This window comes from Corapipo altera, unplaced genomic scaffold (assembly GCF_003945725.1).
Source record: "Corapipo altera isolate COAL_440 unplaced genomic scaffold, ASM394572v1 1, whole genome shotgun sequence".
NCBI lineage: Eukaryota > Metazoa > Chordata > Aves > Passeriformes > Pipridae > Corapipo > Corapipo altera.
In genome coordinates, this window is record NW_020884873.1 from 4,576,214 (window position 1) to 4,593,422 (window position 17,209).

The window sequence follows — 17,209 nt, forward strand, 5'->3', positions numbered from 1 at the left end:
TGATCCTACCGCTCTGCTGAGGCCACATCTCGAGTGCTGCCTCCAATTCTGAGCTTCTCAGTACAAGAGAGACATGGAGCTCCTGGAGCAGCTCCAGCAGAGGGTGACAAAGATGATTAAGGGACCGGAGCATCTCTCTTACAAGGAGAGGCTGAGGGAGCTGGTCCTGTTCAGCCTTGAGAAGAGGCAAGTGAGGAGGGACCTCATTAATATCTATCAGTATCTGAAGGGAAGGTGTCAGAGGATGGACAGGGCTCTGCTCAGTGGTGCCAAGCAATGGGACAAGAGGAAAAGGGCAGAAACCGATGCACAGTAAGTTCCACCTGAACATGAGGAAGCACTTCTTTGCTGTGTAGGTGACCAGACACTGGAACAGATTGCCCAGAGAGGTTGTGGATTCTCCCTCACTGGAGATACTGCAGAACTGTCTGGACACAATCCTGTGCCATGTGCTTTAGGATGACCCACTGTGTTCACTTCCAACCTTGCCCAGCCTGCTATTCTGTAATGTAGAGCAGAACTCCAGTGCAAATAACATATGATATGCACTATATGCTTGGTTTGCCACATCTGAAGGAAAAAATGTACAATTCTTTAAAGTTTAAAATGCCTGTATGAAGTTTTGGTACATTCTGTATTTCCCTGATCTAAGCCACTGAGCTTCCAGTCCTCTCCAGTATGACTCAGTGGTGAACGAGGACTTCAGAAGGTTCACTGGCCTAAAAAGGTCTTTTTTTTCATCTTTTAGATTGCTGGACTTTAAGCTCACATCCTACACTCAATGCACTAACTTCTGAAATTTAACTGGGTAGTTGCTAAATTTTAGCAAGCAATGTAGTCAAAACAGGCAGGGTATATATACCAATCACAGGCAATATGATGTTTACTTAATTTCAGCTGAATTATGCTTTTCTTTTCTTTAATCCTACATAATTAGAATCTTGTTCATACTTCCTTTCTGAATTTTCCTGCGGTGGGAAGTTCTCCATTATGGCCTTGCACTATTTTTGTAACACTGTTTTCCTTGCCTGTCTGAACATGCAGCATCCCCTCTTGTTAGACTTCTCCCCAACCCATTATTTAGAAGTATGGACACATTATGTTTCTTTCTTTTGCTCTCTCCTTTTGTTTTTGTGTCTTTTTTTTTGATCTTTTTTAGATCACAAAAATACCTTGATTCCACTCTCAGTTAACATGTTGTGATGATGTTTGTGGCATTTTAAAGTTAATTTGGTATTATTTTAAAGCTCTACAGATCAGATATTTGGAAACTGTATGAAATTATTTTGTTAAATAGCTCATTAACAGGCCAGGTGTGGCTCATTTTTGAAACCTCCTTTAAACTTGAGTAGGTACAGAAAATCTGTGATGTGCAGTAGTCCTGATTTGACAGCAGTCCAAATCAGTCAATTCACAACCCCTTTCTCTGTAAATCTAAGAACGTTTTTTCTATCTTCTGTCAAATAGGTTAACATCCTCTTGTACTTTCAGGGAAGCTAAATACTGTACAACTTGCACAAATGTGACAGGTATGCGTGTGGCTTTGAGTAACCTTTCCACCACAATTCATGGAATTTCTCTTTCAAAAAGCATTTTCTCTGAAATTATGCTCCCAGAACCTTTTTCATCTCACTAACATATGCCTAACTACCACTTACTGGCAGTGCACTCCAAATTTCTGTCAGAAAGAGTAAATTTAAAAAACACTGGTTTGTACTTTAAAATTTGTCTTTTGATTGCCATGTCTTTATGTTTTGCCTTCAGTGGATGTCTAGCTACTTATTCGAGGGAGAAAAAAGCTGTCTCTGCAAGAATGATGAGCTGAGTGAAAATGATTTTTTACTTTGGCGGTGTGTTAAGAGCAATTTGCACTGTGCTTTGATATTCTTCCCACTCTTTTGGGACTTGCAGTAGTTTCCTTTGAATGGAGAAGAGGAACTTTAATTTGAGGGAAGGAGCAGAAAATAAATCAGTAGCAGTAGAGGCTGTGTTTCAGGCTGTGGGTTCTCTGGAGTTCGGAATCCCCATTGCCTGTGCTTGGAGTGCCATGGAAAGGCTGTTTTTGCAGATCAGATCCCAGGTGTTTGTATGATGATGGTTATAATTCCATTGGCCACGCTCACTTAACATCTTTCTTCAGGTATTTTGACACCTGCAGGTGCCAAGTGCTCTGTGTCAGGGTCTCCAGTGCTTCAGGCTTGACGGCTGCAGGGTTGCATGGGGTGATTTCTCAGCCTGCTCCAGCACTGGGGCTTCAGCTGCAGCATGACAGTGCTACAAGGCTGCAGTCACCAGCCTACAACAGTTACTACCTCTGCATACAAAGGACCCCTTACGATGAAGCATTTACGATACCCCAGTAATGAGTTGCGGTAATTTGTTGTTGCATCTTGAATATATCTGTATAAATGTGGGAATAGAACTGCTGACTTGTCCTGTCAAGCTGTGCAATACCAAAATACATCACTGTAGCTTAAAAAATTGATTTTCAGCAAATTTGCTGCCTGGGTCTACAATGCAGGCAAGACATAAAACATATTACCTTACCAAATCACTGAATTGTGTGAACAATTGAAACAGAAATTAAATATAACATATATCCTGAGTGCAGTCAGAATCCCGAGAAGTGCTAGCCATTATCCTAAATTTAAAATTCATAAATAAAATAACCTAAATTTAAAATTCACTGTAGAAAATATAGATTTTTATGGAGAAAATAATTTAATTTCTATCCCCACAGCTGCTTGGGCGGTTAATTGGATGATTGAGCTTTACTTTTGTGCTTTAGGTTCTTTAAGGCACCGCTGTGGCTGTGCAAATGCATATAAATTACATCAGTGTGTAAAGACAATGAAAGTCAGGATCTCTGGAGTGTCCAGTCAGCTGTGCAGGCTATTACCTCATCTGCTGGGTGAACACTGAGCACTTGCTCTTCTCTTATATTATTGCAAAATCATGGCAGTATTTTTTTGTTAATTCATGGAGTTTGTTGTTTTCCCTATTTACTGCTTATTCCCAGCCATTACAGTCTGTAATTGCATTTTTGTTGCTATACTCTCACTTTGTAGATGTATGTGTGTGATATATATGAATACAATATTACATCATTCAGCACTTCGGAAGTAACTGACAATATTGTATCTACCAAGAAAATCTGTTGAAAACTCTCCATGTTACAGCTTGATATTTCTTCATATGTACATGTACTTTTTGTTAGGAGTTACTGATTTTTTTAATCTGACTAAGGTGTGAGCTTTTGCATTAGAGTCCATCATATCAACCAGATCTACAGGCTTCGACTAAAACGATATTTTTTTTAATCTGTCTGCCTGTGTGCTTTCATTTTTGGACTACATTCTTGTGTGTGGCAGCACAGATAAAGGGGGAAATGCTGAGTGCTGGCTGCCTGAAGTCTTGCATCCTGCTTTTGGAAAGGATAGTCACCTTTTACTGACCCATCATATGAAACTCTGTAGAGCTATTCCCCGGGCCACTCAATGGGAAGAGGCAGAGAGGTGTTGTGGAGAAGTTAACTGTACTGTGAGGTAGTGGGTATGACTGTGAGAGGTTTCTGGGAGGCGAGGCTGCAGTCTGGGGTGGAATGGCACTTCATGGAGTTTCTCTGGGCTTGAGACTGTGACAGGAGTCACACTGCAGCTTCTGTCTCTTTAACAACCTGTGTGCTTAGCAGGCAAGTGCACTTGGGATAAAAAGTCCTAAAGCAGGAGGGAATGGCTGACTTCTGTATTGATGACTGGTGTCTTGATGGCACCATAGTGGAGGAACGTGTTGCTGGTGATGAGTCACATTCGTAGCATCCGAGGATGTGTTTCATCTCAACCCCTGGCTGACCTGAGAGAGTACAGCTCCTGCCCTGAAGCACATGGGGTTTTTTCTTGTTCTGTAGTGGGATGAAGTCTGTGGGTATGTAGCAAGCTCATAGGTCTGTGTAGACTCCTGTTACATACAAATTACTGCAAGTTCAGTGGAGCTGTAGCGTTTCTTTGATGTAGTGAATTTGGATGTCTGAATTTTAAGTAGGAGTGGGAGAAGTGATTTAAACAAAATGCTGTAGCCTGTGACCCACCACTTTGCCAAACTTGTTGTGAAAGGCTTGCCCATTTTGAATTTTAATGTAGAAGCATTGCTAATTTATCTTTAGCATGGTGTTGTAAAACAACCTCCTCTTCACTTCAGTGCAATATTTGGAGTGCAGAATCTGCCAGTCACTTGTATCTACAAGTATCCTCTTCAGGCTTAATGAAATCTTGGTGAAAATTTTCACTGCTTAAATGGAAACTTTGCCACTAGACTATTTTGTGAATGAAACATGCAGGCCATTAATTCACTAATATCCATAAACTTTTCAGATGAATGTTTAAATTGATGGAAGTTTACAAACTTCACAGGCTTCCAAGATTTTCATACAAAAACTCAATGAAACTTGGTAGTTCTGGTAAGGTTTTTTTGCGTTGGGATTTAGCTCTAAAATGAACCAATATGAATCTGAAGGGAAAGTGTCCTGGTTTCAGGTGAGATAGAGGTTATTTTCCTCTTCTTAGCAGTACAGTGCTGTGTTTTGGACTGTCGACCTTGGAGATGTACCAGATGGATAAACTTTATTATGGACAAGCTTTATTAGGGATGTTTTACATACAGCATGCCAGCTTGTCTGTGTTGATGGTAGAAACAGTGAAGGTAAATACCCAAACATTTCATTGCTTTCCTAAAGCAAGGGAGAAGCTGAGTAAAAAAAGTGAGAATAGGTAGGCTGTGGCAGTCCAACACAGAGTCCCATTTGTTTGTGGAGAAAAGAGATGGAAAGAGTAAGATTTATGTTGAAGGGTATGAAAATGTAATTAGGAGTACAAGAGGGATGCTGTTAAAAAAAGAATGTTTAATCTAGCAGTTCTCTGCACATTCTGAAGTCATTACACTCTCATTTACTGGGGAAAAAAGCACACAGTGTTGTTGCTGACTTGGTTGTTAGCAGTGGGATGGTCTGATACCTTTCGGGTATCCTGAATGGCATTGTCAAGAGACCAGCACAAAAATGGAAGATCTAAGCAGTCTGCTTGTGCAGAATATTTAGTAGTGATACAAAAATCAGAAAAGAACCTAATCTATTTTTCCAATCCCGGGTCATATTTTAAGAGATTATATCTCTAGGGGAAAAAACCTTTTCTTTAAGCATGACATTTTTTAGCTGGATATAGTTGAGAAGAAATGTAATCTACAACACAATGTCATTTTCCAATCATTTTTTTTCTGAGACTGCCCTTTAAAGGCTATCCAGACATGGATGGAGAGCACCCCATGTCTCTCTTTAATTAGAGCTGTATCTTTAATGACTGAGATAGCTCTAAAAATAAACTTGGAGATACTGTGGGAAGATGAAACTAGGGGACTGTTACGTGTAGTGACAGGACAAGGGGGAATGAGTTCAAAATGAAAGAGAGTACGTTTAGATAAGATATTAGGAAGAAATGCTTTACTGTGAGGGTGGCAAGGCACTGAAACAGATTGCCCAGAGCTTGATTCCCCATCCCTGGAAGTGTTCAAGGCCAGGTTCTCCAAATTGGAGCCTCTAACAGGGCAACGTGTAATTTTTTTTTTTTTAACTCTTTGCTCACGAATAATTACACATGTGAAAGGACGGCTGGAGAAGCTGAGGGGTCCGGTTGCATGCCCAGAGCTGTCCAGGGTCCTGACCCACCAAACCCTGCATTGACGCATGTAAGAAATGGGACACAGTGACCAAGTGTCATGGCTGGCCCTGCCTAGGGCAGGAGTTGGACTAGATAACGTGAATTATATGATGCTAAAAGCAAAGGAGGCACCAAGTCAGTGAGAAAGGGCATGCCTTTGTGTGAAATTATTTTTCAAATTCTGATGTGTACACTGTGCTACTTCAGTCTTGGGTTGGGTTGAGTCCCTGAAGCCCAGCCTGTTTGGTTGTGCTCTCAGTAGAGGAGCTAGCCCCAAATGAATTTTCACAGAGTCATTTAGGTTGGCAAAGACCTCCAGGATCATCAAGTCCAACCTGTGGTTGACCACCTCCTTGTCAACTAAACCAGAGCACTAAGTGCCACATCCAGTCATTACTTCAACACTTCTACTTTCCTGGGCAGCCCATTCCAATGCCTCACAACCCTATGAGTGAAGAAATTCATCCTAATGTCCAGCCTGAACCTCCCCTGGCACAGCTTGAGGCCATTTCCTCTTGTCCTGTCACTGGTTACCTAGGAGAAGAGGCTGACCCCCACCTGGCTACATCCTCCTTTTGGGTAGTTGTAGAGAGCAATAAGGTCTCCCCTGAGCCTCCTTTTCTCCAGGATAAACATCCCCAGCTCCCTCAGCTGCTCCTCACAGGACTTGTGCTCCAGACCCTTCACCATCTCTGTTGCTCTTCTCTGGACAAGGGTTTGTGTAGACTTGCAACAAATGACACTTTATTTGCCTTTTAGGGAACCTACACCCTTATATAGTGAAATTACACTTTTCCCAATTTTAAGCTTACGTCACTAAGTGTTTTATTATTTATATAGAAATGACCGTTGTTTATTCAAATCAGTTAGGATAAATTATTCATTAATTACTCTTGTGCCTCTATATGAAAATGCATTTTAAGGAGTTTTGTTTTCATTACCGGAAAAAATAAGTAGCTACTGTAAACTGCATTGATTCTGTAATTGTAGTAGCTATTCCCCTCAACCTCCTTGGACTTCTAAACTTCTGTTTTCATAACCTTCAGACATGACATTACATGGCACTGCACTTCCCTCTAATTGCTTCTCTGTTTGATAAACATGCCTTTTTAAACAGTTTGTTAGTGACTCATTATATGTAAATCCTATTATGCTGCTGACGTCCTTTTTTTACTTTTCAACAAGGTCTTTTGACCTTGGCTCTACATTTCTGCAGAAAGACTGCCCTGAAGAAAGATAATGCTCTAAATGAAGAGTTATATCCTTGATTTATGTGCAGTCTTCAGAATTCTTTGTGTTGTTTTCTATTATTTACTTTTCTTATGTGACTTCAGACTCTTACATGTCAACTTTTCTTGTGTTGTTAGTTACATGAGCCAAATCGTGTGCAATGAGGCTTTCTGAGTGAAGGACAGACTAAAGATGTAAGATACAGATTGATACAGGCTCCTGCCCTGGCCCAGATATAATGGTGCTTGATACATTTATTGATTCCTCAAACTGTTTCTTGCTTCTTAGTGTGTTTTATGCATTTGGTTTGACTGTGTGTCATGGGGGCAGTGGGAAAAGTGATTGCTCACTTCTCTGGATTCATGCCACGGTTTCGTCCAACTCAAGAGTGCATTTAAATGAACCCTCTCTATCTGTAAGTTGATTTTACATGTTGCATTTTTAAAAATGTTTCTAGGCAGCCCAAATCATAAGGCTTCTCCATCCAATCTCTACCCATAAACTATTCTAAACACCTGAAACACCAGAGAGCCCCTAAAATGTTTCCTAGGTAACCTTTCTTTGTTGTGGTTCCTTTTGCTGTTTATCTACACGTACTTAATTGACATCAGAAGGATTTGGGTTTTACCAGGATAGGTTGGTAAATAAATCTCCATATGTATTGTAAAATTTTGAATTTTTAAAGTCTAAAATTTGTCTTAAAATAGTTACATGTTTCCTCCTTATCTATAAGGTAAGTGAAGCTTTCTTAAGAGGCTTAATTTTTCTTATTAATAGAGGAGAAAAAAAAATGAAGTCTGCAAGTATTAAACATAATCAGTGCTTCCATGCTGCCAGAAACCAATCTCAGTGCTTAAACTCCACTCAAGCTCTAATTGCAAATTTCCTGGAGAGATCAATCCTTACTAGTTGTCTTTGATGTCTTTTTAACCAGTGAATCTCAGTAAACGTCATTGATTGATCTGAACTATTTAGAGGTAAAGCAAAGGCAAAGAACACTTGGTGATTAGAGGGTCTTTTCCTTGTAGAAGTTCATTGTTTAATGTACTAGTGAGATGGAAGTGTATTGCTTTTAAGACAGCCTAAAAAATGAAAGCCAAAGCTTTAACTTTGGTATCCCACATGATCACTAAATCCGTATTTTGGTGCCTGTATGTGTTGATCGATTTCCTTTATTATTCGTATCAGTGGGATCAGGAACTTGGAAAGCCACTCCTTTATATAAGTGTTACTGTTCTTCATACAAGTAGAATTGGAAGCCTTTTATGTTTTTTTATGAGCTGAAACAAACCTTATTGATTGCATATACCATGTCCTACTAATCAGATTTGAGAGAACAGCAGCACCTGCAAGTTATGTCTCTAAACCCAAGAGATGAGTTGCTGCCAAGCATTCAGCATCGTGCAGTATGACATAATGCTGAAATACCTGCTCTTCCTACGTGTCTTTCTGCCACCGAGTGCTAGTGAACTGAGAGGTTGTGTAAAGATTGCACAGAGCCACCATTTAAGTCAGAGTCAGCTGAAATTAAGCAGGAGAGTCTTGTGTACTTACCTCCAAAGGTGCTGACAAAGCAGAGCAGGGCTGAGAATCCCACACACTGGATGGTGTTTTCCTCTGAGCTTGTTGTGGCATCTGGTGGTGTCAGGTGGTCAGGGAAAAGGAAGGATTTGCTAACTATTTCTATGGATGTTGGCAGAGTTCAGTGATGTGACCTGTGACTCAAAGTTCATCCTTATCACACAGGATTTAAAAAGAAAAAATCAAGTAAGTTACTCAAGTGTATGAGACAGCGTTGAGGGTAGCCAACAGAGGCAGTTATTTATGAATTCTGGTCAAGCTGTTTCTCAGGGAATTTTTATGTTATTTTTCCATTTTGCACACTTTACACAGGGCTGGGTGACTCCACAGAACATTTAAATGCAGATATTTGGAAGGCAGCTCAAGTCCTTCATGAGGCCTCCCTATTGTGGAAGTGTTGGAAACTGTAACTCATCCAGAAGAAGAGACACTCTTCTCACCCCCAGTAGGCTGAGTTCCTTTTTTTCCATTAATCATGAATTTGCTTTTTATAATTTTTAATCTGAAGTTTGGGGTCCTAATGTGTTTCAGGTCATTAAGTTTGGCTCCAGAAGTCTTTCAGAACTTAAGAATTTCCCACCCATTCATATCTCTTTGTCTTGTCAGGGAGAATTCCCTTGACATTCCCAGAGAATTCATGGTTTAAAATACTATACGTGATATACTGTCAATAGTCTGTTTTCTAAAATAAACTGTTACAATCTCCCAATGTGCTTTTCTTTTTTTTCCCCCATAATCCCCACTCACTGTATGAAGGCCGACTCCATTTAATTAAATGCCACAGTAGCAATTTGAAATGTTCTTTTAATTCATGGCAAGTACTCCCTTGCAGTGCCTTCACGCTGAGTGGAAAGCTATTAGAGAGCACAAGGTTTTGAAGTTCCTGCTTAAAGTACATCTTGAACTAAAAGTGACTGCCAGCTAGTCACTGGTACTCTGTGGCTTATGTGAACATGCAGTATGTTGCAAAGCGTTCTCTCTTTTGTGTGTGGTTGCTCTGCAGTTAACACCCTTTTGGATAGAAGGGAGTTTCCTGCAGCAGCGCAGCGCTGCGTTCAGTCTCCCAAAGTGGTCCTTTGCAGTCCTGTGTCCCTGTTTAAATATTTCCTGACATACTAATCTCATGAAAAACAATATTGCCTTAAGTACATATTTACTCTGAGCAACCTGGTCGAGTGGGACATGTCCCTGCCCATGATGGGGAGACTGGCAAGGGGGTTGCAACTGGATGGGGTCTTTAATGTCCCTACCAACCCAAACCATTCTATGACTCTATGAATTTTTCTGTTACCTTGCTGCCAGTGGTTACTCCTTGCTCTGGGGTCCTGGAGCCAGGTCAGGGTAGGATTGAGTGAAATGCAAGGAACCACAGCCAGCTCCCCAGTCCCCTACAGGGAATACACCATCTCTGATGCTGATGTTTTGTTGGGGCCTCTTGCAATCAAGCTGTCATGTCTTGACAGCTCTGCAGGCAGAAGAAAAGGACCCATCAGACTGAAGATGATTTGTAAACAGTGAAGAAGGAGCATTTGCCACCCTGCCATGTCTGACAGTGTGAAAAACCAAGGCCACATTACCTGAGGCTGTCAGACAGAGAGCTGTCCTTTCAAGTGTCAGCTGCATCCTTATGCAAAAGTGCAAGAAACCGTGTTATTAAGAGCTGAATTTGACTGCTTGTGAACTCTCAGGGTTTTGCTGGCTCCTCAGAAAATTCAGTAGAACAACACCCTTCTCATCAGGATGCTGCCTTCACAAAAGGGACAGTAAAACCACGGCATGTCCTGCAAATTCAAAACGCTTATTTTAGAAAGAAATTTTTTTAATTTATGCTCTCAGTGTTTTCAATGATTTTGACGTCTTAAGCATTAAATCAGAGGCTGAATACTGTAATTTTTCCTATTTTTCCAGTAAGAACTTGGTTGCTGATTAAAGTCTTTGGCAGGGAGTAGGCAAAAATTAATGCATTAACAACCTAACAATGAAATCAAAGTGATTTAGTGTAGCATTATCTAAAAGAAATTATTTTTTGTTAGTACTGTGTAATGTTCTTTTAACAGATGACAATGATTTATTTCTACTTCGATGAATGATTAAACTAATCAGTGAATTGCTGGAGAGATGCTTTGTTAAATTAGTCCCATATTCAATTGGGAGTCTTTAATCTATTGCTCTGTGTGCTTATTTGTCATTGAATTCGCAGGGGGATGTACAGGTTCTTCTTTTGTTTACATGAATATGAAATAGAACATCTTCTTTGATTATCAATGGAATTTCATTGTTTTAAACCAGGGAAAATGAGACAGTGGGGCCTTTCTGTCTTTGGTTTTGTTTGGAGATGCCTTTAAAAAACCACTTTATGCAATCCTTTTAAAATTACTTGACTTACTTTTAAAGGGAATTCACTCTGCTTATTTCCAGTATGCAAGGTGCTTTTAATTAAGAGTCTTTGCAAATTCTGTGGTAATGATTTGTTAAAAACCAGGAAGAGTTGGTGATTTATTTGTACATTTTCTCTATTACACTAGATAAACCAATGCTGCACTGTTTTTATTAGTCCACCCACAAGACTCCAACCATTCATGAAAATTCTATGAATGAAGAAAATAACAAATGTGTTGACAATGAAAATAACAGAGTTTCAGGAAGCTAATATTAGTGGAAATGCTTTTGTAACAACTTTACTGTCCAAAGCCAGCATTCATTAGGCCAGCTTACAGTTCTAAGGAGAAAAACAACTGAGTTTTCTTGAGCATTTAGCATAAATGACAGCTGGGTCCCTACAATGTGAGAACTTTCACGCTGTCAATATGAACTGACAATTTGCCTAGCAAAGAGTTATGCTGTGGGAGGTGAAGAAGAAAAGCATGAGAAGGTTTTTGTGAGTCCTGTAGAATATATTTTGCTGGTAATAGAAACCTAGAAGCCAGCTTGGGTTTACTATATAGTATTATCTCCTTAAAACTGAAAATTGGCTCTTATTGAAATTACAATGTCCAAATCTATTTTACAAAAAAAAAAAAAAAAAAAAAAAGTAAAACCAGTTTAATTCTGGAACAAGTTATACGATTATTATAACCTTTAACCCAACAACATTAAAAAAATCTGAAGACAGATCACCCACACCTACACCATGAAGACAATGTGAGATCACTTGGTATGAGGAAACAAGTCATTGTTGGAGTTCATCTTTGATGCTATTTATCCTTACAGGAAAAAAAATAACTCCAGGTTTTGATAATTAATTATTAAATCCAGCCTTAAACCCACAGTGCACGCTCTGACAAACAGGCAGTTGGAACAGCTAGAGGATGCAGGGAAACATCTTGAAAGCCCAGTGGTGATGTATTTCCACAAGCTGAGTAATTCTACTGTGTCTGAGGTCTAAAACTACCTTTTGGTTAATTGTGTTGAGATTTTGCTTAAGCTGTTTGCACTGCCTATTTTGGACAGCCCAAAGGAAGGAATGAGCTGAGTGCTTATGGGAAGTCACAGAGTGAAGCCCACAGCATTTTAGCTTTGAAGAACCTCTAAGTACCATCTGTCCCAGGAGCATCCTTTGGATGTGGAGGAGAGGGAAGTGTACCATAGCACCAGGGTCCTGCAGTGGGTTGGCTATGCTGCTGCTAACTTGATTACAGGATGGTGATTTTCCAAAAATTTAAAAGCCCTGGAGCCTGTTTCTCTGAAAGAGGGAAAGGAGAAATGCCTTCTGTAGAGAGAAAAAAAGAAGCCGTATGTTTTATACTTGCTTATGGGCAGCACTTTAGTTTCAGACTTGTATGATTTCTGTGTGACCAATCAGTTTGTGTTTGGTTGGACAAAGAGTTCCTGAAATGATCTTGCAGTCTCAGCAATAATACAGATCTGTGATTTAAATGTCTGAAGAAGAGTCATGTGCAAGATAAATGCAGGTTTCTCCCAGGTCATCCCAAGCAATTGCTTGCTCTTCATTAAACTCAAAGCAGCTGAAATGCCACCAAGCAGCAGGGACACTTAATCCTTTGGCCTTACAACCCCCCACACCCCATCACTGGACTGTGTATTTTGCTTTATGTGTATGGAAAGTTTATGAGTGTGGTCTTTGGCAAAATGGATCTGTTGAACATTTTAAGCTAAATGGTGGCGTGTAGACTCTGTCTAATGTCTGTACCATGTCCTGAATTTTCAGTACTTTGCTAGGCAAGGCAAAAGTGTCTGAGGGCTCCTGTGGGCATCGTGGCTTTTCACAGAGAACTGTATTCAGCCTGTTTTTTCTCCTGTGTCCACAGAGCGAGTAGATTTCTCCACAAGTTAGGCAGAGGGACAACCAACATGGTGATTTTATCTGTCCCTTCTGCTTTCCTCTGGCTCCTTCACACCACCTTCTCAGCCCTTATCTTGTTCTTTTGCTTTTTAGACTCTCTGAAGTGATATCTAATCCCTCAAGATTTGATCCAAACTTGGCAGTTATTTTGTTGTTAACCAGTAGCTATAACTAGGCAGGTGTGATTAAGCAGTTGCATTGTGAAACTCGGAGGCTTGGTTAATCCTTTGTTTTAAAGAAAAGGGAACACAATCCCAAGATGAATGGGCTGTTTGGAAAAGAGCCACTGGGAGTGAAGTCAGCAGGACTGAGCAGTAAATGGGGGAAGGTAATTCTGGCAATGGGGAATTGCAACCACCAACCCATTGACCACCTTCTAAAAACAGAGAGAAGAACTGTACATGCAGACTAATTAGCATGAGAAGCAAGAGATATAGTTAGCAAATAAGGATTGGAGTAGATTTGAGTACTAATTAATGAAAAGGATATGTAGTTTGTAACCAATGAATGTTGATGCTTTTATTTGTTAAAATGTATAAATTGTGTGAAGTTTTGATGATTGGTGTTTTCTGGGTTACCACCCAGCTCTCTGCTTTTCACAAACTGGAGTAAAAAATAGAAATACCTCTCCTTGGTGTGTGAATTGGGCATGCACACCAGGTAAGAAGCCAGTGTTCAGGATAACAGAAGGACAAGGGTTTCAAAGCTTCGCATGCTTTTGGAAACCAAAGCATGTATGCAAGTGACAACTGATATTATCATTTTTGAGCATAACAGGATATAAACCTCACTTGAAGGACAGCAAGTCATCTCAAGCAATATCAAAGGTTCTTTGCAACTCAAAGAATTTAGTAACTCCTAAGTGTTTATTTTGGGGTTCTCAAGCCACACAACATGTACTACAGGCACAGAATTTATGTGACAGTGTTCACTACTCTTAAAAGCAAGAGTTAAATGGCTGCTGCCTTTGTCTGTGGTTTGTCACAGCCTTGCCTTTGTGTAACTACCTGTCTTGGAAGGAGCTTTGATATATCTTGAATGAGAAAGAAACTGTTATTTATAAAATATATCTCTTCTGCATTTCCTTTAATTGCCACCCCCACATCCTTCCTTTACTGAGTATGTGAGCTCTCATTTTGCCAGGGTCACCTCAGAGATGAATCTCAAGATATGCTCCTAGTTCAATAACTGTAAATTAAAAAATGTTCTTGAGAAGGCAGATGCAGGACAAGAGTGCAGCTGCACACTTAGTACTGCTCCACTGTGCTGTCAGTGGGTTCCTAACTGTGGCTGGGCCTCAGGAAACTAAAATTTATTTTTCTACTTTAGCGTATCTTAATCCACAGTTAGGATAACAAACATGTTTTAATGTTTTTCATTAGAAAGCAGGTTGTGACTTTATACTAGCTGAACAGAGCCTTAATTTGCTGAGAAAAGAAGACAAAGCAAGTAAATATTAGGAAGTAAAGAAATGAGACAACAGGAATGAGTTCTAACAAGTGGAGAGTTTGTGCTGTAACACTGGGTCTGTTTTCTGGACCACATACTGTGTTGCAATGCCTGGTGAATACATGATGTAAAGTCAGACGTTGCTCTGTACGTGTAAGTGAGGCCAAGTGCTGCTGCCACTCTGCCTCCTCCTCCCAGAGAGTTCTGCGGTGCTGCATCCTGTCTCCGTGGCATCTGCATTTTCAGAGGCCTGTGCAGTACCTTCTGTCTCTGCTGCAAAGTCAGCTTTTGACAGGTTTGACAAATAAAAAGCCCTGCACTGCTGTTTACATGAGGAGAATATTAACTCCTGCATTGTAGACAAATCGCATTCTGTATCAAAATCACACTGCTTTAAATTCACCTGTCTCTTCACCACTTTTTTTTTTTTATATGCTGTGCTGCACTGATGCCCTGTGTGCTGCTTAAGTGATTGTCCCAGCCTCACTAAAGGTGAATGACCTGGGGTTTACAGGAAGATGTCCCACTCATAGTTTTGAGATCCTCTGGAATGAAGACTGTGCAGATCTAATTTATTACTGTGTTTGATGCACAGGAGAGCAGGACAATTTGACCTTGCAATTTTATGCCCTGCTAAGCGACTACAAGAGCTTCTTAGCTGAAATAGTCCCTTTCTAATTTTAATTTATTCTGTGTCTGGGCAGCTGACAGTTTAAGGAGCTGCTGTGAGGCTACAAATATCTTTGCCTAAGGCTTTGGACTGACCCGTCCCAGTGACACAACCATAGAGGGAACCAGGGTGACTCCAGATTCTCAGTGTGTTTCTGTCATCACCTTGTTCCCTATTCCTTTCTTCCTCAGAGGTATCTACTGTATATCATCTCAGGAAGGTCACTTGCATGGATTCTTTTTTTTTATTATTTTTTTCTGGTTGTCATATTTCCCCTGTGTCCTTGCAGCTTGCCTAGTAGGCTCATGGTCAATATCTGCATCAGGACTTCAGGCAGTTTTGGTTTTGCAGAAATATCTTTTATCTTCTATATCACATTTGTTGCATTCTGGTTTGGGGAGTGGGGATAAGACCTGTCCTACATCTACTTACCAGCTAATTTCTACCCTTTTATTTTTTTTTCCTTAGTTCCTAATTATCCTTTTTCTTTCGTCACTTTGAGCCCTGCCAGCTCGCCGGGTTCTCCAGGAGTGGCTGCTACAAAGATGTGTGTGTTCTCTGTAAAACCGGTCCTTGTTTTGTGTTGCTAGGCTACTCCCTTCCAGCTGCCATTGAAGAAATGCTCCGTGGTGGGAAACGGTGGGATCCTGAAAAAGAGCGGCTGCGGCAAACAAATAGATCAAGCAGATTTTGTCATGCGGTAAGACAGAAACCTCAATGCCACATTGTCCCTCCTTCCCCCTGCTAAGTCTCAGAGTTTTCAAAGCTATTCAGTTGTGATTAATCAAGTACAATTTTGCCTTGTTGCCTCGCATTTGCAGGATGCTTTGTACAGGCAACTTGGGTAAAAAGTGTGAGGAGAGGCAAAAAAAAAAGAGTTGTGACTGGCTTCTGCAAATGGGGGTGTGTGGTGTGGGGATAATCTGCCAGTGGTTAAGGTTGTGACAGATGGTGCAGTGTCTCAGGGAGGTACTGAGGAGCTGCTTTTCTCATTATTTTGGTAATGATAGGCAAGGTCTCATCCTGAGAAATGTCCTCTGAAACTCTAAATGCCATCTCTGCAACACATTGAACTCAAGATGAGTAGGTGCTGATTTTGAGGCAAGGCTTAAGATCTAAGTTGGTTCAAGCTGAAATCTTCCCATATTTGTCTTCCCTCTGGCTGACTGTCTGAGGAAAGGCCAGACCTCTTTCCTTGATGGGATTCCTCACATTTCCTTCCCTTGCAGCCTTCCTGAAGTTATAAGAACTTGTCAGGGGGGATGTTGAACCAGCTACTGCTTTCATGATTGAATTTGACACTTTCTAGGTCTGCAATCTTTAAGGAAGAAAGACAGAAATTAGTTCCTCCCTGTTAAACATGAACAAGAGAAACATTGTGAAGGAGAAACCGGAGGAATGCTCCCAAAGAGATGAGAAATGGAGGGTTTTTTGGGTTTTGACATGAGTGCATAATGAACACCCACTTTAGCAAGTCTCCTTATTAGATCCTGATGGCTTATTTGTAAAGCTGTACAAATTTGCTGCAAACCAAACAGTATTACTGTAATTTCTAGTTTGCATCTCAAAGACCAAAAATACCTTCTATGTTAAAGAAATAAAACAAAATAAAGGCAAAAGGAAACATAGAGCAGAAGATGCAAGGCACAGGGGACAAAGGCAGCACGCTGATTGCCCTTACTGCAAAGCTCCCTAGGTGTTCCACAGAATAAATATAAGAAACTGCAGGGTGTATACCATGGTAATATTACCTAGATGCAATGGGAAACTGAAATGCTGTAGGAGCAATCAGTTGCAAAAACAATAGAAATTTTAAAAAAAACCAAAAAAAACCACCACAGCAGTTATTGTAGCTTGATGAGGAAAAAAACCTTTTTCTCTCCAGGGACAGTAAAGCAACCACTATCTGGGCAAAACTTGTTTCGAATTGGAAATAAATGGTAGGGAGTTTTCTGCAAAAATCTGCAGGCTATATTGTGTTACTGATGTGCAGTCATATTTGTGTGTCAATTCTTTTGGATTAGAAACTAATACACCCCTGGGAGAAAATATTTTTACAGCAGGGGAAAGACAGGATTTGGTTGATCTTTTATAAATCTGATTTCTGTAATCGCAGAGCTGAGAGAGAAAGAGCACAGTGGTAACCTGCATAAAATTTTTCATTTTTTGAAAAGAAATTTGTGTAATATCTTCAAAGTATTTCTTCAGTGCAAAATGTCATACCAGGTTTTCTCCTTGTTCTTTTATTCCACCCACATGGGTTTTGAT

At 40.3% G+C, this 17,209-nt stretch overlaps 1 protein-coding gene across 1 annotated transcript in view; it reads left to right on the forward strand.

Annotated features, from left to right (window-relative positions):
* ST8SIA1 (ST8 alpha-N-acetyl-neuraminide alpha-2,8-sialyltransferase 1) overlaps nt 1-17,209 on the forward strand; it is a 114,406-nt gene that overhangs the window by 48,101 nt on the left and 49,096 nt on the right. Inside the window, exon 3 of the mRNA XM_027658298.1 lies at nt 15,532-15,641. Coding sequence (XP_027514099.1) covers nt 15,532-15,641 — 110 coding nt within the window. The remainder of the gene's footprint in view (nt 1-15,531; nt 15,642-17,209) is intronic.